Here is a 26,322-nt window from a genome sequence, read left to right as displayed (position 1 = left end):
CTACAGAGAGAGAAAACGCGAGCAATCCCTTAACTTTGCTCAGATTCTTCTCCAGCCTCCTTCCCTCATAAATTCCTAAACAAACAGCGTGATCCTAATATTAGCCTTAAAATTCTGTGTGAAATGGACCTAGAAATTAATTTCACACCGGAAAAACCGCCTCACCGTCAGCCGCAGCACCGGTGGTCGAAAAGAAAACCCCGCGACCGCTGTACAAATTAATTCTGCAACTTGGGTGCGAGGGTAGCACCCGGGGGACCTGCCTCCCTTGTGCTGCCGTCACGACCAATGTCGCGACGTGGGGTGCTGGAAAACCACGGATGGGGGAGAATACCATCATCTTCCAGGGGCTTGTGGTCTTGGGCGGGGGGACACAAACCCACCATGTCCCCCAAGAAGCAAAAGCGGGTGGCACGGGCTGCTTCTTCCTGAGCGAAAAGCCCTCCTGCACTCTAGCACAGGTTTTACTTACTGGAAAAAAGGATGGTAGTTTGAGGAAGCACATCGAGGGATCCTGGTGGGAGACTCCTGGGGAAAAGGAGGCGTGAAGAAATGACTGATGGTACAATATTGCACGCGCTGGTTGTCAGGCAGCTGATGTCCGTGCAGACCCTGGGGTCCACGGCAGTACGTGGTCCGTGGCAAGCAGAGATAATTCAGTACCTTAGTCGGGCAGGATTTTGCATGTGCCTGCATTTTACCTGCTCTCCATGTGATACTTTGTCTATTTAAAGATTTAGAGATGACGGCGATCCCACCTCTCGCAGCAGAAGGGCCAGGGAAGGCAGAGAGAGGAGTGATACACCGTGGGGATAGTTGGATGGAGAAATGTTCTGTGGTTAGATAGAAAATGAGAGGGGGAGAAGCCCTGCAGTACAATTTCAAGGTTGAGCGAGTGGTGCCAGGAGGCGGCGAAGGCTCTGCCTAGCTGCTCCGCTTTCGCAGGCAGGGCGGAGAGGGGAGGTCATGGGATCTGGCTCCAAAACAATAAGGTTTCCCAGTAATGAGCCCATGGAGAAAGGCTGGGATAGCAGGGAGGTTATCCTAGCCCTCCTGCTAACTGCCGCGCTCTCTGCCTTGTAGGGTTGGCACTAATTATGGTGGCCTCCGATCCCAATGGCAACAGGGAGCATCCCTCTGCTCGCAATGCATCACTTCATTTTAGTCCCTTTTTTTTCCCAGCGATGAGCTTGTTACAAGGCAATCGTGAGGGTGCATCGCCCGCGGGCTGCGTCTCAGAGCGCCGTTGCTTTCTTCAAACAGGAGCTTGGGAACATCAACTCAGTTTTGTGAACCCATGCCGTGAAATCCCACTAGTCCTCCCCCCTCGATGGGAAAGGCTGCAGCCTGGGCTCTACTGGGAATTGGACCAGGAGACCAGGCCAGACCCGCAGGCCAGGAGGAACTCAGCTTTGTTAAAGCTGACTTATGTAAAACAGGTGACAGGTCTTCAAACTGGTCAGGAGGTGAGCCGAAAGCCAGCCGCCCAGCTTGCACGCCGAAAACCGTGGTGTGGAGCCCAGACGTAGGAACCAGGCAGTGATAAAGCAAGAGAGGTGCGCTGCTATTTCAACAGAAACACTCACCTGAATTTATCATGAGACTCATTAAGTGAGACATAACTTGTGCAAAGCCAGAGTGGCTACGGACAACAACCAGAACGTGCCTTCAAGTTGGTTAAGGTGTGGTTTTGCTTTGGTTCCCCTCCCTTTTTGTTGTTTCTTCCCCTAATTAGTTCCCTGACTTTATGGACGTGGCTGGGATCGGCACGGCGCAGGTATCCCGGCTGCATACACGCTGCCTTGTGCCGATGAAGAGGACAAGGGAGGGATGAAGAGCCCAGGAGAGATAAACCACCCGGACCAGCACAGGCTCAGCTCAACACGATGCTCGGAGCCCTGCACCAGTAACGCCTGCGCCCTTTGCGCTCCTCGTGACCTGCAACTTTAGGACAAGCTCAGGTAGCAAGGGCAAATCCTCGGCAAACTGAGTACAACCCAGGTGTGATGCGAGGAACTGATTTGCCAGCACCTTCCTCAACTGCAGCCAGCTCATCGCATTCAGCTGTTTGTCAGGGATTTTTGGTTTTAACCCCAAAACAGCTGCAGGTGTGCCAGGGCTGGCTCTGGTCTGCAACGTTAGTCTCAGCCCCCACCTACAGCTTAACCAGGTTTTAGGGAGGCCCCCGCCCAATTCAAATCTATCAGCCCGGGAGCTGTAGTAATTGTCAAATTAGCAGAAACTGCTCGAGAGAGGCAAGGGCTTAATTATCCCCTCCTGCTCCTGCCGAGGCGCTTGCTCGCTGCTGCTCCAGAAGGAGGGATGCAAAGGTGAGAGGATGGGAAGGCTCCCAGTATCCCTCCAGGGGGGGCCTTTAGCAGCCCAAACTGCACTTATTTAGTGTTTTAATTAAAACTGCTCGGGATGAGGTCTGGTGGGAAGGTAAAGCTCCTCTAAGCCACAAGTGGCTGGAGGTTTGTGTGTGCGCAAGAGGGGCAGGACCCACTGCTGGGGCTTGGGGACACGGGGGGGCTGCGTCACCCCTTTGGTGCGGGGACCGGTGTCATTGCGGGCTGCTTTCCCTGGCTTTGTTGCTTCCAAAAAAGCAAGAAATGGGGTGAAGCGGTGGGATTTAGTTGCCTCCTCTAAAGCTGCTTGTAGACAGGGCTCGGACCGGAGATGAGGATTTGCCCCGCGATGTCCTGCTGGGTTTGGGAAAACTGGGAAGGCCGGGAAGACCTGGGGGCAGAGGGGACTGGTGGTAAGAGCTGAAGAGTTGGGCAGAAACGTGCATGGGTGGCACGGCAAATACAACGCCGCGTCTGTAGAAACTCCGAGTGCCGGAGGGAGAGATGCTCGGGAGGAATAATTGCCATGTGGCTGTCTTGGCGTGCCTGCCAACGCGCTGCCCGTATCGCTTTCCCGCTCATGTATGATTTACGCCTTCCCCAGGCCTGCCGGCCGCTCTCGCACAAAGGTCAGAAAAATAAACAACGCTAACAACCCCCCCCCCCCCAAATTAAACCCAAAGAAGCCGAGCTAAACTTCGCGTGGCCAGCGCCTGCCTCGGGCTGGAGTTGTATTTGAAGAGGGAACCTTTATTTTGGGGTGTCCCCCTCCAGCCAGTAAAGAGGGGGGGGGGGTTAAGCTCGGGATTTGGGGGGCCGGGTGTCCCCCAGTTTGCGGGGGGGGGGGGGGATGCTCGGTGGAGCCGGCGCTGAAATACCCGTTACCTGGGCGAGGGGCGCTGCACCGCCCCTTCCTCCTCCTCTTCCTCCTCCTCCTCCTCCTCCTTCTCCTCCTCCTCCTCCTCCTCCTCCTCCTCCCGTGGCGGCTCACTCGGCTGGCAGGGCGGCGGGGGCCGGCAGCCGCGGGGGGGGGGGGGAGGAGGAGGAGGAGGAAGAAAAATAAAAAAATAAAATAAATAAAAAAAAAAAAGAAGGCATGGGGGGTCGTCGTTGACACCGGGACCGGCCGCCACAGGTAATGTCCCCGCGAGTTTTCTTTATTCCGCCTTGATTTTATTTTTTTTTGGGGGGGGGGATGCGCTGGTGCGGAGCCGCCCGCCGTCCTCCTCCCCAGCCCTCGCCTCTCTGCTCCCACCGAGGGGGCAACTTGTTTGGGGGGGGGGGGGGGGGGGAGAGCTGCCACCATCATCATCATCACTAGTAGTAATTTGGGGGGGTGGCGTTCAGCGCGGTGGTATCGATGGCAGGAGGTGGGAAGCCCAACATTTTTCCCTTTGAGCAAAAAAAAAAAAAAATTATTAATAATAATAATAATGTGTGGTGGCATCTGCTGTCCTGCCCCTGGAACAGCAAGCGCTGTCGTACTCCCCCCCCCCAATCTCCAAACCCACCCTGGGTTTTAATTTTGAGTTTGGTTTGGAAGGAGGAGGCGGTGAGAAGCTGTAAAGTTTCTCGGCTGAGCCAGGGCTGAACTTCTTCAAAGGTGTGGGGATGCTGCGCCGCAGCGGGACTCGACTGCAATGGAAACGGTGGGGTTTGGGTTTGGGGTTTCTGTTGTTGTCGTTGCATCCCTTCAAAAAAACCCATATGGGAAAACAGCTTTTAAAAAACGACAAACTTGCCCTAAATGGTTGTTTCTTATTTTTTGAGAAAATGCTATATTTGAGGTTTTTTTTTTTTTTAATTCCCCCACTACTTTGCTTGCTTCTCTTTTTCCTTAATCTCTGACCTGCAATCCTCTTTTCTTTAAATAAATGTTTTCCTGACCACCTCAAATACTCACCCCTGCACATATCCAACTTGGCATTGGCCAGGCATCTTTAGCTTTGAACCTCCTGGAGTTGTCGCTGGAGCCTTTATTTAAAGAAAATGCTCAAACTTCAAGAGTCTGGTCCCTATTAAAACCAGCTAGCTAAATTACGTTACCCGTCCTTTTAACTCGCAGAGTTGGGGGTTCGTCAGGGGTGTTTCGGCTGTAAACCCTTTGTGGCAGGGATAGCTTTTCCCCTGGTGTTGTGTTTCGGTTTGATCTACCCGGCACCAGCCCCTTTGTTCTGATCCACGATTTTTGGATGCTATACAAAGGTAAATAATAGTCCGTGCCCGCTTGCAACTGGAAATACAGGTGTGAGGCTTCATTACTGGCATTTAATTGGGAAAATACAAAATCTGTGGTGTTGGTAGTAAAGACCTGTCCAGAGGAAAAAAAAAAAAAAAAAAAAAAAGGAAGCTAATGAGGCTGTTGATAGAAAAGGCAACAGTTCTTTTTTTTTAAAGAGAATGGGCAGAGCTGGGGTAGCTTATTTGCCCAAATAAAAGGATGCGGAGGACGGGTTGATGTGCTGCTTTTCTGCAGGTGAATAGCAGAGCTGGCTGGGGCAGGGATGCAGCCCAGGACTCTCCCCCGGGTACCCTGTGTGGGAAGGGCAAATCCAAACCCAGTCCCGTGCCAGGGATGCCTGGAGGTGCTGCCAGCACCTTCTCACCAACCACTATCCTCTCCCCAAGCTGCCTCTCGTCTCCTCCCCACCAGTGGTTTATTGGGGGGGGGGGGGGGGGATGATGCTGGAATAGGAAGTTTTCTATGCTGGTGCATGGGGGTTTTGTTGTTGGTTGGGTTTTTTTTTTCCCTGTGCTGGGGGAAAAGCCCTGTCTGGTGGCAGATCCCTTGGGCACGACCGATGTCGAGGGGTCGGGAGGGCTGGCAGAGCTGCTCTTTCCCAGTGCTCGCCGTGGCTGGGCTGCACGCAACAAGCCCGGCTCTTTCCCGGGGTCTTCCCAGCGCATCCTGCGGCAGCCTGGGATGCCTCGTGCCTATGGCCTCGGCGCACGATAGCATTACAGGATAAAGCTGGTGCGTGAATTTTTTTTTCAAAATTTTTTTTTTTTTTTCTTTTTGGTGAGGCAAGGTATTTCCCTGGGAAACTCGCATTCCAGCTGGGTGTTTTGAGGGAGGGAGTTTTACCGGTGTGTCTCCTTCTTCCCCTGTCCTGGGGAAGGAGGAGGGGAAATCCCTTTGCAATTCCATCTCCCTTCTCCCCCACTCCCTCCCTCCCCACCACAAAGATCTCTTGTTTCGGAAGGCAAACTGTGGGTTTTGTAGCACCAAGTCAAGATGTGTCGTGAAAATACAATGTTTTTTTTTTAAGACCGAGTTGTAAAACACTCCCTTTATGAGTAACTGTAAAAACTGATGTGTGGGTTTTTTTGGTTTTTTTTTTTTGGCGTGTGTGATAAGTGGGAGAAACAATGTTTGCAAGAAGCAGGAGCTGCACAGCTTGGCTGGTTGCTGTAGCTGGGCCTGGGAAGAGCACCCAGCTCCTGTGCAAAGAGGCTGGTGTCCCTCCCTGGGGGGGCATCACCTGAATATAGCAGGGAGGTAGCAGCAGAAACATTTTCTACTGCCTGGCTGCAATAGTCTCCAGAATAATGTTCGTGGTATGGTAGCTTTTCTGCTGAGCTGATGGAGGTATGCAAAGAAAAAGGGCACTGCAATCCTCTTTGGAGCATACCCCAAGAGCAGCCGGGGTGGTGAGGACATCTTAAAAAGGATTTAATTTGTGAAGTTTCTCAGATGTTCTGTGCAGATGGTCTTGAGCACAGATTATTTTTAAATTTAAGAAGCTTTAGGATATGGGGTTGGCTTGAGGAGGGGCTGGCCTGTGGCCTCTCATTAGGGTGTAAAATGTCCCAGCTGCTTGCAGCTGGGCTATTGCAGCCCAGCTAATTTAGCTGGAGGTTTGCTTTGTGAGCATAAATAGTTCAAAGTGCAGCCCAAAACTTGGGCATTTTTTCCCGCTACAGTGTCCTGCTTTTTGCAATAAGACTTTCAATAATGTTACAGGAGGATGAGGGTTAGTTTGGGGCTTTTATGGCCCAAGACGTACAAACATGGAGCTTCACGCCTTGGTGCTTGCGTTGCTATCGGACCCCATTTTAGCGTGCAGGTTCTGCAGCTGAAATGGGGAATCCCGGTGACTGAGGCTCACCCAAAGCTTGCAGGTGTCCTGGATCTCACCCGTGGTTCGGTAACGACCAGGACATTATAGCAGGAGCTGGAACAGTGTTTACGCACAGGCTGTAGTGCCGAGCTCAAAGCTTCGGTCAAGTGGGAAGGAAACCTTCGGTTGTGGAGTTTGGTGGCTTTCGGTCCGTGAAGGTGTTGGCACGTGGCTCCGGTGGGTGCTTGCTGACTATGGTGTGCTCCATAAATGAGGAAAGGGGCCATCCGGGGTACATGTTGCCTCTTTTTCTGCTGGACAGTCTGGCAGAAGCATGTGCTTGAACCCCCGCCCCAGGACTGAGGACCTTGCTGGATGTGTCTTGCAATGGAAACTCGGAGCTGGATGTGGGAGGGCTGTAATGTCCCCTCCCCAGCCTCTGCCAGAGCCAACGTTGCAGTGAGGCTTTTTTCCATCCTTAGCCTGAATTGCTTTGCCCTGGTCTGTGCATTTGATATAACAACTGCTCTCCGGGGGAGAAAGACGTTCTGCTTGGAGTATGCTGGGGAGAAAGTCACTGGGGACAAAATCCTGATGGAAATGAGGGGGGGGGATATGTTGGTGCCTGGGCTGCTGCAGCCTTGAAAAAGGCATGTAGGAGAGGGACTGGACAGCTTAGAGGGTCCTCAGCCATGGCTGGGGTCCTAGGAGGGCTTGCATGAACAAGCCTGTCACTGGTGATGAACTACTGTCATTAATCCAAATAACTTCATCTCTGCTGAATGTCTTTGTCTTTCAGTTTGACCCCCTGCTCTCGGGGGCTGCTGTTTGAGATTGAGGGATTTGTTTTTTTTTTTTCCTCCCAAGTAGCCTCATCTTCCTTTCCCTGTGCTGTCTCTTGGTTTTTTTTTCCCCCCGTCCTGAAATTTCAGCTAGCGAGTGATTAGCCACAGCGTGCCCACAGTGTTACTCCATCAGGCAAAGCCTCACTTTTATTAGCTTGAACAGCCAGTGGGCCTTGAAAAGGTCTGTTGCAGCAAAGTGCCTCTCGCTGAAAGTTAAGTGAGCTTTGTGCGAAAGCAGCAAGGACACTTCTCTCTTGATTTGGATGAGGCAAGAAATGGTCTGAGAGCTTTTGCAACTCAGGTTGCTCAGTGTGAGGGTGTTTTTTTGGATTGGGTTGGGTTTTTTTTTTTCCCTCCTCTGAAGCACCCCCATTTCTCTCTCTTTTTGAGAGCTCCCTTCCCAGCCTGCGGTTTGAGTTCCCGGAGGACTGAACAAATAGCCTTGTTGCTTCTTTTTAGTGATGGAAATGTCCAGCCTGGAGCTTAGGAGTAGCTGGAGACGGGGAAATCCAGGGTGCGCACATACCCGGGGTCCTGTGCTGATGAGACTTGAAGCGGTGTCTGCTGCGACGAGTGTTTGCCAAGGAAGATGAAGTTAAATAACTAACCCATCTTCTTTGGCAGGGCTTTGAAGTGTAGTTTGCTTACTGATTGTCAAGAGCTCCTGGTTCTGTGGCTGATGGCTTGCTCTTGAAGTTGATGCTGAATTTTTTATTGCGTTGCTCGCACTGTTACGGGTGTACTTCTTAGAGTGACGCTTCTAATGTGCTTCGTCCTGCCGCTGCAAAAAGGTGATGCTCGTGTTCAAAGCTGCACCCGAGTGTGGCAAGGAGCGAGGTGCTTATTATTCTGTAAATGGAGTGGGCAATACCTAGATGAGCGCTTTTTTTTTAATTCCACTTCACATATGTCTTCTCTTCATTTTTTTCCCCCCCTCTCCTTTAAAAACCCCAAACCAAACAGAAGTTGTGTGCTTGCATTTGAAGCAGCGCGGGCAGGAGTGCCCTAGGATATGCAAGCACAGGCTGCGTGGCAGCGTTACAAACTCGCACAAAAATGTTGTGTCGGAGCCTGAGGATGTTGGACGCTTCTGCATCGTTTTGATGGTGGTGCTTGGAAGTCCGGCCAGGCTGATGCCCGGCCTCGGTCGGCAGGGAAGCCTGCCTTCTTCCAGGCAGGGCACAAGAAGAAAGCGTCTGGCCTCCCGTTCCCCAGCAGATTTTGGGTCAGGCCTTCAGCATCTTTACATTTGCGGCTTTGTCCATTGCCGTATGTTTTTTTTTTTTAAGAGTTTGGAGAGAGGCTCCTGTGTCGTGAGACCAGACTGTGCACGCCACTTCGCTGAGTTCAGCTTTCTACCTCCTCCTAAAGCAAGAATTCCCACCCTTCTTCCCTCTCCTCCTTTTCTCCTTTTTTTCTTTAAGCTAAGCTCTGTTGCTCTTGGCTGCTTTTCCACCTTTTCATCCCACGTTAGCATCATCCGCTCTGTAGCCCTGCTGCTCCTTTCCTGCCTCGCTGCCGTGTGCTGGGCTCTGCTTTGGTGCAGCCCAGGAGCCAGGAGCCTGTTGGCTTGGTCTCATACCCCATCCCAGGCTGCCTCCAAGTTTAGGAGCTGCCGTTCTAGATTAAGTGAGGTTTGGTGATGGAAAATGGTTGCTAGTCACCATAGGCATCATAGCAACCGGTGCTGGAGACTCAATAGAGCCAGTGCTGCCCCACTCAAAAAAACCCCAAACTAAAAAACAACACAAAAATCACCCCCCCCCCCCCCCCAAAAAAAAACCCAAACCAACCCCAAACCAGGCATCGCCTCTTCCACCTACGCAAGAAAGATACTGTCTTTGCTGTGGAAGGGTGGGTGGCCATGCTTGCTGCAGCAGGGAATGGGGGTCCCCCTTCCCTAAGCCCCCAGCATGTTATTTTAATATTGCATGAATGAAGAGGTAAACTGGATGCCTGTACTTGTAGCACTAAATGACTTTTCCTTGGGGATACCGTGGTTGGGGTGTGCTGCAGCGGAGGGTTTGCATTTTGCTAATGCAGAGCTGGGCAGTTACTGGGATTATCTTATGGCAGTTGCAATAACTTGGAAAATCAGTTTCACTTCCAACCCAGACAAAGTTTTCCTGCATGGACTGAGAAGTTCAAACATGGCATTTTCTTCTGGTCTTGGGCTGTTGGTTAAACAATGTGTTAATGTTGTCTTGGCGCTAATGCTTGTTTCCTATGGGAAAGCAAACCTCTCGCAGCCCCAGTCAAAATGTTTCCATTCCTGTCCTTGTTTTGAAATGGGAGTAAACTGCTGGAAATGTGGGAAACTTTGGTGTTAGTGGTTGTTGGTAAGTAATAGCTCTAGTTTTTTCCCTGCTAGAAAACAAGGTTTAAACACTACCAATTAGCACTATGTAGGATGCACAGAGCAGCTCGGACTCGCTGTCGGCATCCCCTGGGCTGGGTGGGGAGAAAACGCTCGTGTCTCCAACCTCAGCTTTGCTTTTGGGATGAAGGAAGGGGAGAGAGCACCTTTCACACTCTTTCTCCTACAAGCACCGTCTCGGGGCTTAGGTGGGTTGTAGCAGCCATCGGCAGCCGTGCCCACTTGCTCCCTGTTCTGTGTGCATCTGCTCCCCCCGCCCCCCCATGCATACAAATATGCTGGCCTGTATTTATTTAACAAGGGAATTTTTTCCTTCACTGCAGGGAATAGAAGAAAAAAAGGGCAAAATTTTTCACTGGGAACAAATCTCATTTTCAAGAGTCCTGACAAAATGAGCCATAAAATTACAATATTTCAAAGTGCTTCGTAATTCTAGTGCGGACGGCTCTTCATCATGGAATCTGAAAGCTCAGAAAATATAAAACTCATTAGATTAAAATAAACCACCTACCGCACGGAAGAAAAGCTTATTTATCAATATCAATTTACTTCTGATTACCCTGTTCTGCAATTTGTTATTTTTAGGAATTATGATTTGTGTATAACTCATGCCAATATGGGGGGGTGGTGGTGGTGGAATTAACTTTTACTTTTTTCCTTTTGAAACCTACTTATTGTAAAGACCTGGCCAAGAAGCAATAGGAAGAAGAAAAGGTGAATTTCTAGTCGTGCTTCCATTTGAGGAGCAGAGGGATGGAAAAGCCGGGAAAGCGGGAGCCGCTGTGCTTCTGCAACTGGCTGTGTTTTGGCGTGCGGGTTGGTGCCAAGCGATGCTCTTTGCCGAAGAGGATCGCGGGGGCGGTTTCTCTGATGCGTGTTTGGTGGTGACCCTTGTTGGAACATCTTCCAAGGTGGCCAACGTGACGGAGGAAGCTGGGGAGAGCCGGTCTGGATGGTGTGCCGGGGCGAGAGGGGTCTTCCAGCGGCTGGCTGGCTGCCGTGGGCACGGTGGGCTCCTGGTAGCACCTCAGGGACTTCCATTCTGCCTACGAAGGAGCAAATGTTGTAGGTGGGCAGCGCTGGCTGCCGGGCTCCCCTCTTTGGGGGACGTGATTTGTGCCGCATCGCAGGAGAAGGGGCTTTTTGGGAAGGCGCGTACAGTTTTCCTCGCATGGAAGCCATTTGGGAGACGCTTTGATTTACACTTTCATTTCTTCTTTATGCTCCTGGAACAGCGCAGAGCAAACAGAGAGGCTGACGCTATAAATCTTGAGGCGCAAGTGTCGCGGTGCCATTTGGGGAAGGGAAGACCAGGTGGGGGGGGGGGAGAGGGGCAGGGGGTTTGGGGAGTGATTAAAAATGCCAGCAGCAGCTCGAACGTGAGAGCATCTCTGCCAGCAAGGCACAGCCGTCGCCGAAGCTGCTGCCGCTGCTCTGATGGAGGCAATTAAGTGCGTTTTGTGTGCGTGCGAGCCGTTCTCATATGCAAGTGCCCCAACAGTGCATTTAAAAATAACCAATACAGGTGCACAGCCTGGAAGCTGGTGCTTAAGCACCCTGAGAGCAATATGTGGTCCGGGCTCGAGAAAGCGGCAGCATGTCTGCTCCGGGGTTTCGCGGAGGTGAGATGCTAGAAAGCTCTTGGAGCCTTGTTGCCAACTTCACTCGGATTAATGTGTGCTGAGGACCGGAGCATGCGCCGGCCGGGCTCTCTCTGCGTAGCCAAGCAGGTGGGATCTTTGCCACGTTTAGGGATGCAGCCATGCTGTTTAAGCAGCAAAAAAAAAAAAAAAAAAAAAAAAAAGCCACTTCCCAGGCTTGGGAAGGAGGCATTTGGGGCAAGTGGGCTGCAAAACCTCTGCTCGACCTGAGCTGGTTCCTAAACTTTCAAGGCCTGGACTTCTTTGCAGAGCGGTGTTTCAACGGTAGAGGCTCCTCCGATTCCCATCCATCACCATTTAGTGCGGTTCTGTCTGCTGCTTCCCGTGCCTTGGGGAGCAGTTGCCAGCGGACTGGGAAATCTCTGGTTTAACATTAGTGCTTTTGCAGCCAGGAGACAACAGTTAAGTTCCCAGAGACGACTTGCCCAGAGACATTATTATGCTGGAAACTGCACTGAATGCTTCCTACAAAGAGCCTCTTTCAGGCAGAAGGTGCAATTTAATATGCTCTTAGTCACAATTTTTAAGTTCTCCCCGGAGGTTGCTCAATCCCGTTCCTAAATTTGCAATATTTGAGTGAACCATCTCGGAGAACCAGTGAAGAGCTGCAGTATTAATGAAGACAGACAAAATCAAAATGACATTTCAGGCAATTACTTACATAATGAAGTGACTGGCTTGGAATATACAATATTTAGATTTATCACGACACTTGAAAGGGGATGCTGTCAACCGCCTTTATTTCTACATCACGTAAATTGTTTTTCCGCTGCCCTGTTGCTTTTTAAACATGGTCTGTGAAGCCGGAAAATAATGTTTCCGCTCACTTGGGCTGATAGCGGTGCTGTTTTAGAAGAAAGTTAGCGTTTTCCTCAATGGCATTTTGGCACAGCAGAAGGCAGAGGAAGAGCTCGAGGTTGGGCTGCCTCGCTCCTCTCCATCGCGTCTTTTCTGGCGACAGCATGACGAGTTTTGGCTCTGCACCCCGGGTTTGATGCTGGTCAAGGGGGCGCAGGGGGGCCGAAACAGCAGCGTTGTCTATGTCAGAGACTTTCTCCTCCCTGAAACCTATCAAAGAAGGGGGAAAGTAGAGCAGTTTGAGGTTTTTCTTTGTTAGAAGAGTCTATTCTGCTTTTGTTGGCCGAATCTAAAGATTTAAAGGGCCCGATGTGATGCCTGGCTCCTGGGAAAGAGGTAATTTTTGTTTAGAACCTGGGTTTTTTGGATGCTCAGCTGGCACCAAACACTCAGAAGTCAGAAACTTGATGGGGGGGGCGGGGGGGTGGACGATTGAACTCTTCTGCCCTGTCCATGTTTTCTGGGGAGATTGGCACGATACGCCTAAAATCTAAGCAGCGCTGATCCCAGATGTCTTCTCAGGCTTGTGCTGAATTTCCTAAAGATGCGCAAAAAAGACCACAGCATCATTTTTCTTGCCTAGGTGCAGACCTCTTCCTTCCAGACACTCTCTTGTGGCAAAATAGCAGAAGAAATTAGAATTTAGGGCCCTTTCTATGCTGACCAGAGCTGTTACTGACTGTCTGCTGCTGTGACATATCCATCAGCAAAAATACAATGTGTGGAGCTATTGCTTTGAAGCTCCTTTAGGAGCGTCCTCTCGTTCTTGCTGGGCTGCGGGCTGCCCTGCAGAGGTAAGAACCCCCACTGTGGGGTGCCCACACATCTTTTAGGGTGGCAATGGGGTGCAGACCCCTCCACCCTTAGCTGGGCTCACAGCTGCAGCCTGTGCCCAGCACGGTGCCACGTTGGGGGGTAACCGCGCGCTGTCGTCGAATTTAGCATGTCTAGAGCAGCGAGCGGTGGGCGAACCAAAACTTGCTGTGTATGAGACCAGTCACAAGCGTAACAAGTCCCTGCTTAGGCTGATAAATAGATGTGATTTATTACTCGTTTCAGCCCTCACGGCTCAGGTCAGCGCTTGGTCTCGGGTGGGAGCTGCTTATGCATTTAACTACAGGTTCATCTCTCTGTTTGCTGCCCAAAAGGCTGGCTGTCACATACGCTCTCTGCCGTTCGTGTCCCTGGGTTTGCTGCTGTGTGGATGGGCTGAGCTGGTAGGAAAATGTTCCCCTGCCCCACACCTTTCACAGCATCTGCAGAAATCTGGAGAGCTTCAGAGATGGGTCACTGAGATATCCTGTCTGCTTCAGGCTCTCTGTGAGCTGCCTGGGGGTTTCTGTTGTGCCTATATGCTCTGTGTAACGTATATGATTTATACTTGCCTCCGAGGTGGAACGTTTTAAAATACCACGTGTATGAATTTCCTTGCAAAGGGGGACTTTGCCGAGGTTTTGTGGGGTTGGTTTGCAAAGAGCTTTGTATTTAATGGTCTGAAAACCGTGCGAGGATGCAGCCGTGCTAAGCAGCTGCCTGTTACTGTTTTATTCTGTTGCCTCGTCGTGAGGAGTCATGCGCTGTATCGAATGCGAAGCTGGGGAAATTTGAGAGGCAGAGCAGGATGCAGGCACGTTTGCAAGCCTGTCTGCTTCCAGTGCTCTCGCCAGTGCCTGTCTTGCAGCCGTCCGGGTGGTTTTTGAGAGGCTGTACTTTGTCCTCCGAAATCCCGGTGCCTCTTCAGCGATTCGGGGTCAAGCTTCCCACGCAGCTTTGCCAAAACTTCTTAAAACCCAGTGCTGATGGCTCGCTGCTGTGTCGCTCCTGGGTAGCAGCGGCTCTTCCTTACCCTCAACATCTCCCTTTGCCGCTCGAGCGGCTCCGCTCAGCCGGGGCCGCTTCTGCTCCGGTCCTGACCGCAGAGGTCACCGTGGCTTATTCCCTCACACGAGCTGAGCAAGTATACTTTGGAAAGCGGAAAATAAAATAATGTATCACGTACGCCAGATGAATCCTGGTTTCAGTTTGGAGCTCGCCAAGAGGGTGGTTGGGGCTGCATGAACCAAGAAAGTGATGATTATACTCTTGGGTGAAGTGCCCCGCATAAAAACTAAGCGTTAACAAAACGGTGATCTCCTGGGTGTCTCCCTGCAGTGCTGGGGCAGGGCTGTATCCCCCGAGCCTCTTTTGGGGAGACAAGGTAACATCCATAAAGCGCAGGACTTGACGCTGCTTTTCTGCTTTGACAGGAACCATGAAGCGTCACGCTGCTGCCGGCAACTTTCTGCTTCTCCTCTTCTTCCTGGAGCTGGTCTCTTTGGGTAAGTCATCTCGCTGTCTGTCCAGCGCTGTGCTCTTCTCTCTCCCCTCCTCTCCCTGCTGGGGTCTCATGTTTGCAAGGTACAAGGCTAATATTTGCTGTGTTTGTGGCCTTGTGATGAATATCCGAAGGCAGAGCAGCATTGCTGTGGTGATGGGGAGACGCGGCTGTGATGGGTAAGCGGATTGCCCATCTCCATTGCACGCAGTCTCGGGGACCTGCACGTTGTGATCCCGTGCAGCCGCTTTTCTTGCAGTCAGTAAAAGGGCACGCGTGGCATCAGATGGCTGTTCCTGGGAGAGAGCGGGTGGGACTGGAAAGCGGCTTGGAGGAGGAGGACGTGCTGGTGAACCCGACGGTGGTAGGTGCTGCTGGTGTATCCCGGTGGGAAGACCTTGGCAACTTCCAGACGTGGGTTCGTGAAGTCAAAGCTGGTGGCGGACCTGGCAGTAGACACGGTGTTAGGTCATTTTACGTAAATAAAACCTAAAGGAAATTAGAGGGAGCGGATAAGAGGCAAGGACGTAAACCAGAAGCTTGTTAGCAGAGGTATTACTGGCAGGGCTCTCCCTGTGCTTTCAGCAGCAAAATTATTACCCAAACTGTGCTTTAATATATGCTGTGCGGGAAATAACTCCTCTCCAAGCTGCAAAACCTCTTTTCTAATTCCAGCTGGAGGGAAGGGCAGGGCTTTGGGCAGGCAGAACCTCCGGGGTCAGCTTTCAACCCGGTGCCAGGCTCTGCCCCGTGAGCGTGATGCTCTTGGTCTTCCCCTGGTCCTTCTGGCAGGGGGCTGTGGGGTCCAGCCTGCCCCCCGGGTGGGACCCGGGGGGATGACCCCCTTCTGGTGGAGCAAATGTGCCTCTTGGGCCGGGTTTTGGTGTATCCTGGGATGCATAAGTACTGTAAACATACAGTAAAGCCCCGTGAAAATTGGGATTGTTGCATGAATGGGCTAAAGCCCCTGGGTACCGGTGGGGGGAGAGGGACGCCAGGGCGGGTGCGCCTGTGTGGCGCTTGCTGATAAACAATAGCGAGCGTGTGTCCATTTGATAGCGCTGTGCCCTTTGGAATAAAGGCTTTTCTTTCTTTTTTTCCCCCTACTAAAGCCTCAAGATGGCTCGCCCAGATTGGCAGCCTGATTAAGCAGTCAGTGGATGACATTAGCTGTGACTGACAAGCGCAGTCAATCTCCCTCTGGTGTCATATTGGATCAAGTATAGCCTCACTAGTTAACTGCCCTGTCACTCCTCAGGAAGGGGAAAAATAAGTAAAAAAGACAACCCAGTGAGTCCTTTGCCCCAGTCTGAGCCTCCTAAAACTTGCCCCCTGGAGACATCACTTGCCACGAGCGGTCCAGTACATCCCATTGGAGGCGGACTGGTGGGTCTTGCTTGCCTGGCTGGGGACTTGCTCCTTCATCCCACCCTGTGCGCTTGGTCGCAGCACCCGTAGCTGGTGTGTGCACAGCCCTGCTCCGGGTGCCCGGCTGGATGCAACAGTTAGGCAATAGCAAACTGCAAAGCCTTGGAGAGGCAGCACAGGGAAATGGGGATTTGGAGGTTTGCAGATCAGCAACGTGTCAGCCCCTCTCCCCTGAACCCTGCCCTGCCCAGGGCTTGGTTGTCATCTCCCTGAGGGGTGCCTGCCCGCGACAAGCAAGCGCTGGCACATCGCTTGTGCCTGGGATCGGGAGGAGAAGTGTGTGGATGCCCTGCCATACACCCTGGGGGCTGTAGGTGATGGAGGTCCTCTTCTCAGAAGACTTGCAAAGCTCCTGGTGAAGCAGTTGGCTAGGGGAAATGCAGCCCGAGTGGGCTCGTGTGTTTGGAAGAAGGTGGTTTAGCTCTGGCGTGGCAGTGGAATCTGCCCACTCCTGCCCAGCTACTGCTGCAGTCACCAGAGATGGGCAGAGACCTTCATCATCTCCAGGTTAGAAGGAACGGAAGGGTGCTAGCTGGAAGAACAGCTCTGCAGGTACCGTGTTCTTGCATCAGGAGTGGCCAAGGATGAGAGTACTGACTCTGAAGGGCAAAGAAGCAGCAGGTTCTGTGGGAATAGGCATGCAGGGAAGAAAATCTCCAAGCATGTCAAAACAATGTTGATCATGATCCCTTGGAGCCTGTTGGTAGCAACCTAAAGGAGGAATAAAGGGTTACAAGAGTGCGGTGGAAGTGATGGTTTTCTGCCGTGCACCTTGCTGGGGTGCCACGAGCAAGAGCCGTGTTGAGGGATACAGCGATGATCTGTCCCAGGGTATGGCTGGGTGGTTGTGGCAGTCTGGCAGAAGGAAAATCCAGCTGATGATCCATTAGATGAAGCCACAGATGACAGCTGGTTCAGAGTGATGCTTTTGGGAAGGCGTGAACTCGCTTTTGGTGGGTGGCTGTGATTCCCAAATTAATTTGTGTGAAAGGACTGGCGTGCCCAAAGCCAACAAAACATTGTCAGTCCTGGATTAAATGTGAAAGGAAAACTGGGATCCTAGAGTAGGTGGCAGGACGTGTGCGTGGAAGACTTGTGTTTCGCAGACTGGCAAGGCACCTTTTGACAGCAGCCAGATTACGAGAATAAGACCTCATGGCTAGATCTGAGATGGTGAAAAGATTCCCAAAGGCGCCCCAGGGATGCAACCCTCGGCAGTCGTCTGGGCTGTGGAGGAGTTGGAAATATCTGTGGCTGGGACGTGAGTGTTGTGGCTGGCCGGGGGGAGAAGCCTCATGAGGCTGGGGCTTCAACCGCAGCATCCCTTTTTTATTTTTCGGGGGGGTTGGTTTCCATTCATCATAGCATGCATCTTTTGACCTACATTTTCGTATCCTTCAGACGCTTTCTCTCCCCTCCCTTCGCGCTCTGCCCTTCTGAACGCTGACAGTGCAGCAGTGTGGTGACAGTCTTGCTTTTTATCCTGGGATTTGCAACCCAAAGCAGCGTCCTGCCTCCAGACCCTCCCTCAGCTTTCCCCAGCTCTCAAGTGCCAGCCGCCCTCCTCTCTTAACACACAGCTCCTGTATGCTCGCAGACTGGTGGTTTGAAAGCCTCCCAGCGCTCGATGCAGTTGGATTTGGGAGATGCAACTTATTTTCAGTATGCCGGTGATATTAAGAAATGTATTTTGAAATAGAGGGGGTTGCAGAAGTGAGTCCCCTGTGGTAAGAGCTGCTTGGTGTGTTTTAGCCTCATCTGCCCCCTTCAAAGCCTGCTGACCCCAGCACGGCAGCCAGCTACGAGTGTGCTTCGAAGCCTCCAGAGATGCCGTTAGCTCTAAATAACCCATTTTGTTGGGGTCCTTCTCATTTTCTTTCCAGGCACTTAATTCCAGCGGCTGAGATTTAAATGTGCCTTTGCAAGAGTGTGCTGCCTCTAGTGCTTTCCCGCTTCTCGAGGTGTTTAACAAACCTAGTGCCTCGGGAAAGAGGGCAGCGCTGAAAATCCTGTTACGGAGGGAGCCCCGGAGGAGCTTAGGCTGCTCCCCCATCCTGTCCCCATGCCCCCCCCCCCCCCCCGAGTGGGTTTCCCATGGGTGCTGAGCAGGTTTGTGTGGGAGCACAGCTGGGACGTGCGCTTGAAAGGTCTCGGGAACATCTTGCTCCGTCGGGAGCTTGGGCAGGCGAAGAGGATGCTGAAACTTGGTCTGGTTCTTGTTTCTTAAGGTGGGATGCTGAAGCGCAGGGCGTGAGGGTGGTGGCAAAGTGTAGCATGGTCAGGAGGGAAACCTGGATGTCCGATTCATCCGGGGTTTGCTACGCTTTTGCTTCAAGCAATGTCTTTGCTGTTGCAGCACAGCTGGGGAAATGATGGAGGTGATGCTCTGGAATGGCTGTGTTGAAAGGAGCCTGCCTGGATCTGCATCTGGTGTGGTGGGGGTTTGTGAGGGGGTGTCACGCTGCCACTCCGGCAATCTTTTGTACTTGCACGATCTTGGGGTTTGGCTCGGCTCACGCCAAAGGCGGTTAGGAGGGATCACAGCAGGGAAGCGCTGCCCTATCACTTCCAGCGAGTCCCCTTGCCAGGGGCTCTGCTCGGGACCCCGGTCCTGCCCGTCCCCTCCTGGGACTCCCCATCAACAGGCGTGAACTATTTTGGTGAGACCAGTTCAAAACTCTGCTTCCCCATGCACAGCCCTATTTTTGATGCTTGGCAGCTGAACTGCATTTCTTAAAGCCTGCGGGCTTGGCCGGCTCTGGCTGCGTACCGAGGCAAACCCATTCCTCAGACGCAGCCAGCTCAACACCAAACCTTCTTGGAAAGTTGTTGTGTTTCTCTCCTGCCACCTTTTTTCCTGCATCCTTCAAATGGTAAATCTTTCCTGGTTGACTTTTTTTTTCCCAGTTCAGGCTGCGGTGGTTGTTCTCCTGCACGTTCTGCGCTTGACTCTGTCACCTAATGAGGCTGCGGTGCAGGGTGCTGTGGTTCGGGGACAGGTTTGCAAGCTTCCAGCTCCGTAAAAAAGGGAGTAAAGAATTGAGCCTGGTTATTAAAGGTGAAAGGAGGCAATTAGAGGGAAAGGCGATCGGGTGATGGGAGAGGGGAGGTGCACCAGGTTTTGCTGGGATGGCTGACAAGGCAAAAGGCTCTCAACCGTGGGAACAAAGCAAAGGTATTAATCATGTGCTAAAACAATAATTGATGTTCCTGGTCCCTGAGCTGTTGGTTTCCCCCTTCCCCTCTGCTTCCACCCTGCAAAAGAAAATACTAAAAAAAGAAAGGCTGGCGGAGGGAAGCAGCTCCCCAACCAGCTTCTATGGGGGACCCCACGGTGCTTTCTGTCCTCCTCTTAGCCTTCATCTCTGGGGTTAGCCCTCACCATCACGATGCCAAGTGGTGAGCGCGGTCCCCCATGTGCATCTCTCCGTGCCCTGAGTCTCTCCCAGCTGTGCTGGCCCATGTACGATGTGCCAGGGAAATAATATCTTGCTTTTGTCCTCTTCCCAGGTCAGGGCAATCGGCTGCCGTACTTTGTAAACTACTTCTTCGATACCTACCTGCTGATCAACGAGGATACTCCTGTGGGTAAGTGGGGCGTGCCTGTGGGCAGGGGGTCTGCTGCTGCTGACCCCCTGATGGAAAAGCATTAAAGGAATGCTTTTCTTCTGATTGACAGATGTAGCTTATTTTTCTTTCTTTATTTAGCTAGGGATCAGTTTTTAGTAAATGCAGAAATCGACCCGGTCATTCTCGGCCTCTTTCCAGACTCTCAGTCCATTAAACTTGTGCTCTTCAATCAGGGCTCGTGACTGGCTTTTAATGCGGGAGGAATCGATTGGGAGCGGAGGGTGGCTGGGATGGAGGCTACGGAGGCCCCTTCTCCCATCTACTGCTGCCTTCAACCATGCAGCCCCAGCAGCACCCCCCTAAAAAAGGGCTCTTGCCGCAGCTAAGTCGTCACCGGAGCTGTCGAGGGTTGGAGGACTCTGGAGACGTCTCCTCTAGTGACTGCTCAGCTCAACCAGGGCTTCCAACTGAGGCTTCTGTCTCTTCTTGGGGTTGCATCTTTTGCAGCCCACGGTGTCCCGCTTGTGGGGTTTGGCGTGATGTCTGGGCAGGACATGGAGTCTTGGTGGCGAGTTTCGGATAGACGGTGTGGAAGCTCCTGGGTGGTAGCCGAGCTCTGCATGGAGATGTGTCCTCGGGAGAAGGCTTGCTGGAGCGGCAGCAGTCTGCCTGGGGAGTTTTGCCTTGCGGTGATGCTCAGGTTTATTTGCAATGGGAAATAGTACTGAAAACCACTGCTCGGGTGCCTTTGTTCGCAGCTTGCCTTCTGCAGTGCTGTGAGTAATGTAAGGAAAGGAAGGACCTGACTTCACTGTAATTTTTTTTTCTAATTTTTTCCCCCCTGTTGACTTGCAACCATGTCATTTTTCATGGCAATTCTTCAGCGAGCCCACCCCTTACGGGTTGCTTCACACCTGGATTCTTTGCTTTGCTCTCGGTATGCTCCTTGCCCCTCGATTGCCGGTGTCCCTGCAAACACACTTAGTGCTGGATGTGGCCCGGACAAGTCCCAGGGAAGGAAGCAGCTGTGCAAGAGCAGGAGTGAGAGCTGGTTGGGAACGGCTTAATGGAAACGCTTCCTCACTGACTACGTGGTTCTTGAAGTACTTGAGCTTGAAATACCTTACGGGAATTGGACTGAACTCCTATTTTGGCAGAAAATGGGGGAAGATTTCTGACGGTCTGCTTTCCAGTGAGATACTGCGCGAGTAAAATTGTTTGTGGAATTACTTTGGGGGTTGAATTTTATTTTTTTTTTAAACTTTGTATTACACTGTACAGAAATGAAATTCACTCTTAAGAATATTGGCACCCTGGGATTTTGTTTTCAGATGTACCAGAGGGAAATGTCAGCCTTGAAAGTGTTGACAGTGTTTCTGTGTTTTCTGCTGTTGGTAGCTATTTTCTGAGTTAGGCTTATTAACTTTTTTTTTTTAAAAAAAGGCATCATCTGGAAACACCTTTCTTGTATCCTGACTGGACTGTAAGAAGCAGAACAGTATGTGGCACCTCTTACCTCCAAAAAACGCGGCTCCTTTTTGGGGGTCTGTTAGAAGTGCCCATCACCGTGGCGTTAAGCGAATGCCCCGTGCGGCCCCCTCCTCCCCTCCCGACGGCATCCCCGGGCGCAGCCTCCCCTAGCACCAAACCCAGCGGTCCCCGCCTGCTGCCTGCCATGCTGAAAGGAATCTTAAGCAACAATTAAGAGATCATTCCCCCTCTAATCACTTACAAGAGTAAATTAGTCTTGTCAGGAGCTATTAAGACAGAGAGCTCAGAATTCATTAGACGAGATTGGGCCGAGGGAGCTGCTGGCGCTGCCGCCGGTCCAGGCTGATTAATTTCTCCCAAAACATCATCAATGCCCATCTGTTTCATTTAGGTCCAGGGAGAGCAATTTTCAGGTGGACTGACCCTCTAGTCAGTTATTTCACCCAGAAGTAATGGAAACACACACACACACGTGCAGAGGGAATAGGAGACGTGAGCTTGAGGAAGGCGAAAGCGATTGAAGGGGTCGGGGAAGAAATTGCGGGAGAGAGGGGAGATGCCTGGAGAGGAGGAGGAGGAGGGATAATGACTGCTTGGGCCGTGGTGGCACGAGCCCACGTCAGCTGCCGGTAGCCGGATCGCCGCGTGTTTTACTCCGAAAGCAGCAGTACCGGCTGGTTAACAGCCCTTAGAAGCAGAATTTGCAGGAGATGGACTGTCTGTCTTTATTGTGCCGCTCGCTGCCTTAAGCAAAATCATTCCAAGGGCCATTTTGTTGAAGCCCCAACCTTTTAGAGGGCTGCGGGTAAGGGAGAGCGGCGTGGCTATTGATGCCAGATGAGTTGCTGGAGGTGTCTGGCAAGGGGCGATGCTCGCCGGCGTGCTGGGGTTACCTGTAGCCCTGGATTTGTCAGCAGGTGGGGATGGGCAGGCAGCGCTCTGGGTTTCTCTTGGTTGGGGTCCCCCCTGCTGCAAAAGGGACGTCTTCTTAGCATAATGTAATGACTGGAGTCTAATTGCCCAGCAAATGGATTTGCTGTATGCAGGACAGGAATGGGAAAATGAAGATGATCCATCATGTCAGGTCTGTAACTAGCCTTATAACCACCTAGCTTGGATTCACCCGAGTCTCTCTGAAAGCTTTCATGCCTCAACGCCTTGCAAAATGCATGACAAAAGAGGCCATTCAGACGAGTGCAATTCCACTTTCCCTTCATCCTAGCGATAACATTTTAGCATCACTGGAATAATGTTGTCTTAAAAGAGTGGGAAACGTTTTAATCATTGCACCCGAGCTGATAGCATACACTTGGCTTTGCTCTCGGGCCACGCCGTGTTGGGCATGGTTGCCCGAGTGGGTTGGGGTCAATGTGTCCCTCCTGCCCGTCAGACGTTGGTCCTGCATGCCCTGCTTAAAACTAGGAGAGGGGACTAAATCTGGAGGATCTCCTCTGTGAAGCCTGCTGAGGTTGAGCAGTGCGCGACAGAGGGGGAAACCTGCCAGGATTTAGTTGCAAGGCTTGATCACCCCCCCCCCTCCCCCTGCCACCGGGCAATGTGAGCGTGAGAAGATGCTGGTGAAGCTGGGAAAGGTGCCTGGGATGGCTGGCAGGTGGGGAGGCCGGGCTCCTCTGGGGGCTTCTGCCAAGGCTGTCTGCTATTTGGTTCCCTTAGTTATTTCTGGGCAGGAGAGCGTGCAGCTGAGGCTCTCGGCTCTCTGCCCCACCAGCTTGCTGGGATGCTCTCCTGTGAGCATCACTGGGATGCCTCCAGCGCCTGGTGGGATGCTCAGCCCCAGGTCCCCCAAAGTTGGCTGCCTCAGCATCTCCTCCCACTTGTTACCCTGTGACGGTGTAGGGCCAAGGAGAACCTCTAACTCGGCAAGTCCTGCGGTCAGGGTTGCTGCTGAGCGACAGCCCCGTGCGGTGCTGACTCAGCACTCGGAGCCTGGCTGGGTGCGGGGCTTTGGGGCTAAAGGCTTCGCGTGCTCCCCCGACTCAGCAGCTTGGTGCCACCGTGATGTGGAGGGATGGGTGGTCGGGGGATGCTGAGCAGAGCACCCGCGAGGAGGAGGGGACGTGTACGTGACAGGAGGTAGGGGGTGGGTTGAAATCGTAAGAGCATACGTGCAGTGTATGGGGCTGTGTTTTCTGCTCAAAGCCCCCTTGTTCTTTCCCTTCAGCTCTATGCCTCTCCCAGGAGGCATGGGCCGTGCTCTCCATCCCCTGGGTTCACCATGCTCAGAAAGCAAGGCGGATGATTGATGGGGAATTTTACGTGCTTCTGCCCCCCTTTGCTATGTGCAACTTTTGCTGAGCTGGTAAACAGACCATAAATAGCTCGTGTTTTGGGAACAGGGTGGGTATGCCTTTGCGAGCTTACAAAAAACCCTGCTCATTTGGGGACTTGCAGATGGTGACTTCCAAATGCTGTTGCAGGAATTTCAGTTAAATACAGTAGAAGAGAGGGTGATTGCTGGAGACACCCAAATCTCTTGGTGGCATTGACCGAGTCGCAAATTCTGCTGGGGAGCGGGCATGTGGAAGCAGTCTTGCTTGGGCACCTGGCTGTCTGTTGGCTGTGCCGTTGGATGTTTGAGGATCCCAGTCTGGCTCTTGGCACTGAATAGGAGAGCTTTGCTGCCTGACAAATTTCTGATGGTGTGGTTTGACTTTCTGCACTGGGGAACTTCGACTATGCTTTCCCAGGGCAAGCTGGAGCCCTTCCATGGTGGGCTACGTTGAGCACGCCACCTCCTCTGCTCGCAGAAGGCGGCACGAGGAATTTGAGATGAAAGCTGAAATTTTTTTTCCGGGGAAACCCACACCAGCTAAGGGACTCTGAACATGTGGATGTTTCTCCACTAAGTTCTGAGGGGCAGAGCTGAACCTTGCTCTTTGAGACCTGCTTCACCAAAATGGGCCGTAGTAGACGTTTCCCATGGAGTTGGGGCTCTTACTGTGCACCCCAAGTTGCTGCACCCTTAGAGGAGCTGGGGATAGCGGGGCACCGCTGCAGTGTAGGTGTACTTTTTTGGCTGGTGGTGATTAAAGTAATTAGGTTGATGCGTGTCACTTCTTGCCTTTCAGGGCCTTCTGCGATGGAAGCTTATTTCACAAGAGGACTGGGAGAGGGACTTGGTATTTAGCTGGCAGGGTGCTCGCTGGTAACTCTGCACGTGGGTCTGAGGCAGCACATCCCTCTGATATTTGTGGATGACTTGACTTGATTCTCCATCCCAGGCCAGGGCCAGGCCAGAGGGCTTTTCTTCTCCAGGCAGGGAAGGCTGCCATCCTCCGTGCGCTGTATCTGTAGTTTCCAAAGCAATCATCTCTTCTGCCACAGCCTTTCACTGCGGTGCTGTGGTCCTGGGCAGCCAGATGCTTTGGCATCCGGGTAAAGTCCCCGGGGGTGCCGGGCAATTCAAGCTGCTGCTGAAGATATGGTTATCTGTGTGTGATTGAGCACAGGCTGTCTCGGCTAAACCCTGCCTGCATGTTTGATCCCGCAGCTGTAGGCATCTGAGGTGGCTGGGCTCCTCCATGATGGCGCTTGCCTAATGCATCACTGGAAGAAAAGAAAAAAAAAGCGCTGGCTCTAGTCTCTGCGTTCTTCTGGACTGATTAAATTGTTGCAGAGCTTTCTGGGCCAGATATCTACGCATGAGGCTTGTGGATATTCTGGTGGGGACAGCTTTGGAGGGGGGACGGTGGGTGTCTGAGCATGGGACCCTTTTCCTTTTGGTGTCTCCTGGCCCCCCTCCTCGCTTGCAGGGGGTTGCAGCTATTGCTGGGGGGGGGCTGCCCTAGCATATCTGCTGTTGTGTCCCTCTTGCTCAAAATTAAATACTAGAGCTCAAAAGTGAAAACTAATTTCATCTCTGTGCACCACGGGGTTAAAAGTCACCCTGGCAAGACCAGAAAGCATTATGGGCATCCTGTTAATGAGGTGCTAATTGGGTATTAAGGAGGTGTGACACAAGAGCACAGAGGATGGCTTTAAAGCTTGGGCTGAATTCCTTCAAAGGAGCAAGACAGCACAGGGTGCTTTGAGAGTCCAGGGCAGTGCAAGAGCCTATGGGAATGATACAAGGTAGGCTGGCTTTTAGCAAAACCTGGTAAGTTGGAAGATGCTTTGGGGAAAAATGCGGTGGCACTGGTAGAAGAGTGGATGGAGAGCTTGGGAAAGCCTACCTCTTTGTAAGCAGCGCGTGTTAAAGCAGTGGTTGTGCCCTCTTCATGCTGGTGCTGCCGGGAACTTCTTTCCCGTGACTGCATACTTGGCTGAGTTTGTGGGGAAGGGCCTCTGTGCCTGTGTTCGGTCTAATTAAAGAAACCACCTGCCTTCCCTGTAGAGGTGTTCCGTCCAAGGTGGCTGTGCGCTGGATGAAGCCTCCGTCCAGCATCACCAGCTCCAGCCATGCGTTACTGCCCTGCCTGCAGCCAGGGCTGTGCTGAGCTCTTAACACCTGCCGAGTTAGCAGGAAAACTATCCCTCTATTTGTGTGCATGTGTGTTAGTCTGCTGAAACAGCTCCAAAAATGCTCCAAAGAAAAGCTAATAGCCTTTCAGGAAGGCAAGGTGCAATGTGCAAGTGGGAGGAAGGTGAGAGCTCAACAGCCACAGGACCTTTCCCCACCCCAGTTAAACCAACGCTATGTGCAGCTACCATCTACTTGTTCAAGGATTTTTCTTCTGGTTTTCAGCTAGACCAGCTTTTAGGTATAGTTGATGGGAGAGCTGCAAGATCAGGTGGACGTAGAAGTCACAGGAGTCAAGATGGTGCAAGAAGGCAAGGGAAGCCATCCCTTTGCTGTGCTGTTGCCTCAGATCAGCTTCAGCTGATGGTGAAACCACACTGCTGCATGCTGTATATAAATAATATCTAGCTGGGAGGGCAAATGCATAGCAAAACGAGTGAACCAGTGCATGGTGGAAGTTGGTCCGTGGCTGCTTACCTAGTTTGGGGACCGCACGGCAAGTGTCCCAGCCACCCCACTGTGTTAGCACCGATGCGGTGGCAAGGGTTTCATAATGGTAAAAACCTAGCAAAGATTTTTTTTTTTTGGTGATCTGGCAGGCAAAAGGTCACTTGGCAAATATAGGTAGCCCCTAGGCTCCTTGGTTTGCTGCTGGTGGATGTTCTTAGCCATAGACCACAGGGGAGGACACCAGCAGGGGTTAAATCTGGCCTGGGGTCCAGCCTGGGATATTTCTGGTAGGTCCTGAGCTGGGTCCCCCTAAGGTTATCCTCTTCCCAGGGCCAGAAGTAGTTTGCTACCCTTGGTAGAGCCTGGGGAAACATTGCTTTTTCTGCTTTTAAAACCATCCCCTCAGCTGGACTGAATTTGGTGCCATCGGCCATCGTCA

At 52.1% G+C, this 26,322-nt stretch overlaps 1 protein-coding gene across 3 annotated transcripts in view; it reads left to right on the top strand.

Moving 5' to 3' along the window:
• The first annotated feature begins 3,452 nt into the window (after positions 1–3,452).
• CDH23 (cadherin related 23) overlaps positions 3,453–26,322 on the top strand; it is a 212,794-nt gene continuing 189,924 nt past the window's right edge. For all 3 annotated transcript variants that reach the window (XR_007507256.1, XM_049810212.1, XM_049810211.1), the window contains exons 1-3: positions 3,453–3,483; positions 14,397–14,468; positions 19,403–19,480. Coding sequence is in view for 2 of the 3 variants with exons in the window: in XM_049810212.1 (XP_049666169.1) it covers positions 14,402–14,468; positions 19,403–19,480 (145 nt within the window). In the remaining variant the exon portion in view is untranslated. The remainder of the gene's footprint in view (positions 3,484–14,396; positions 14,469–19,402; positions 19,481–26,322) is intronic.

Source organism: Accipiter gentilis, chromosome 9, assembly GCF_929443795.1.
Source record: "Accipiter gentilis chromosome 9, bAccGen1.1, whole genome shotgun sequence".
NCBI lineage: Eukaryota > Metazoa > Chordata > Aves > Accipitriformes > Accipitridae > Astur > Astur gentilis.
Note: the sequence above shows the minus strand (reverse complement) of the source record. Positions and strands in the feature narration are given on the sequence as shown.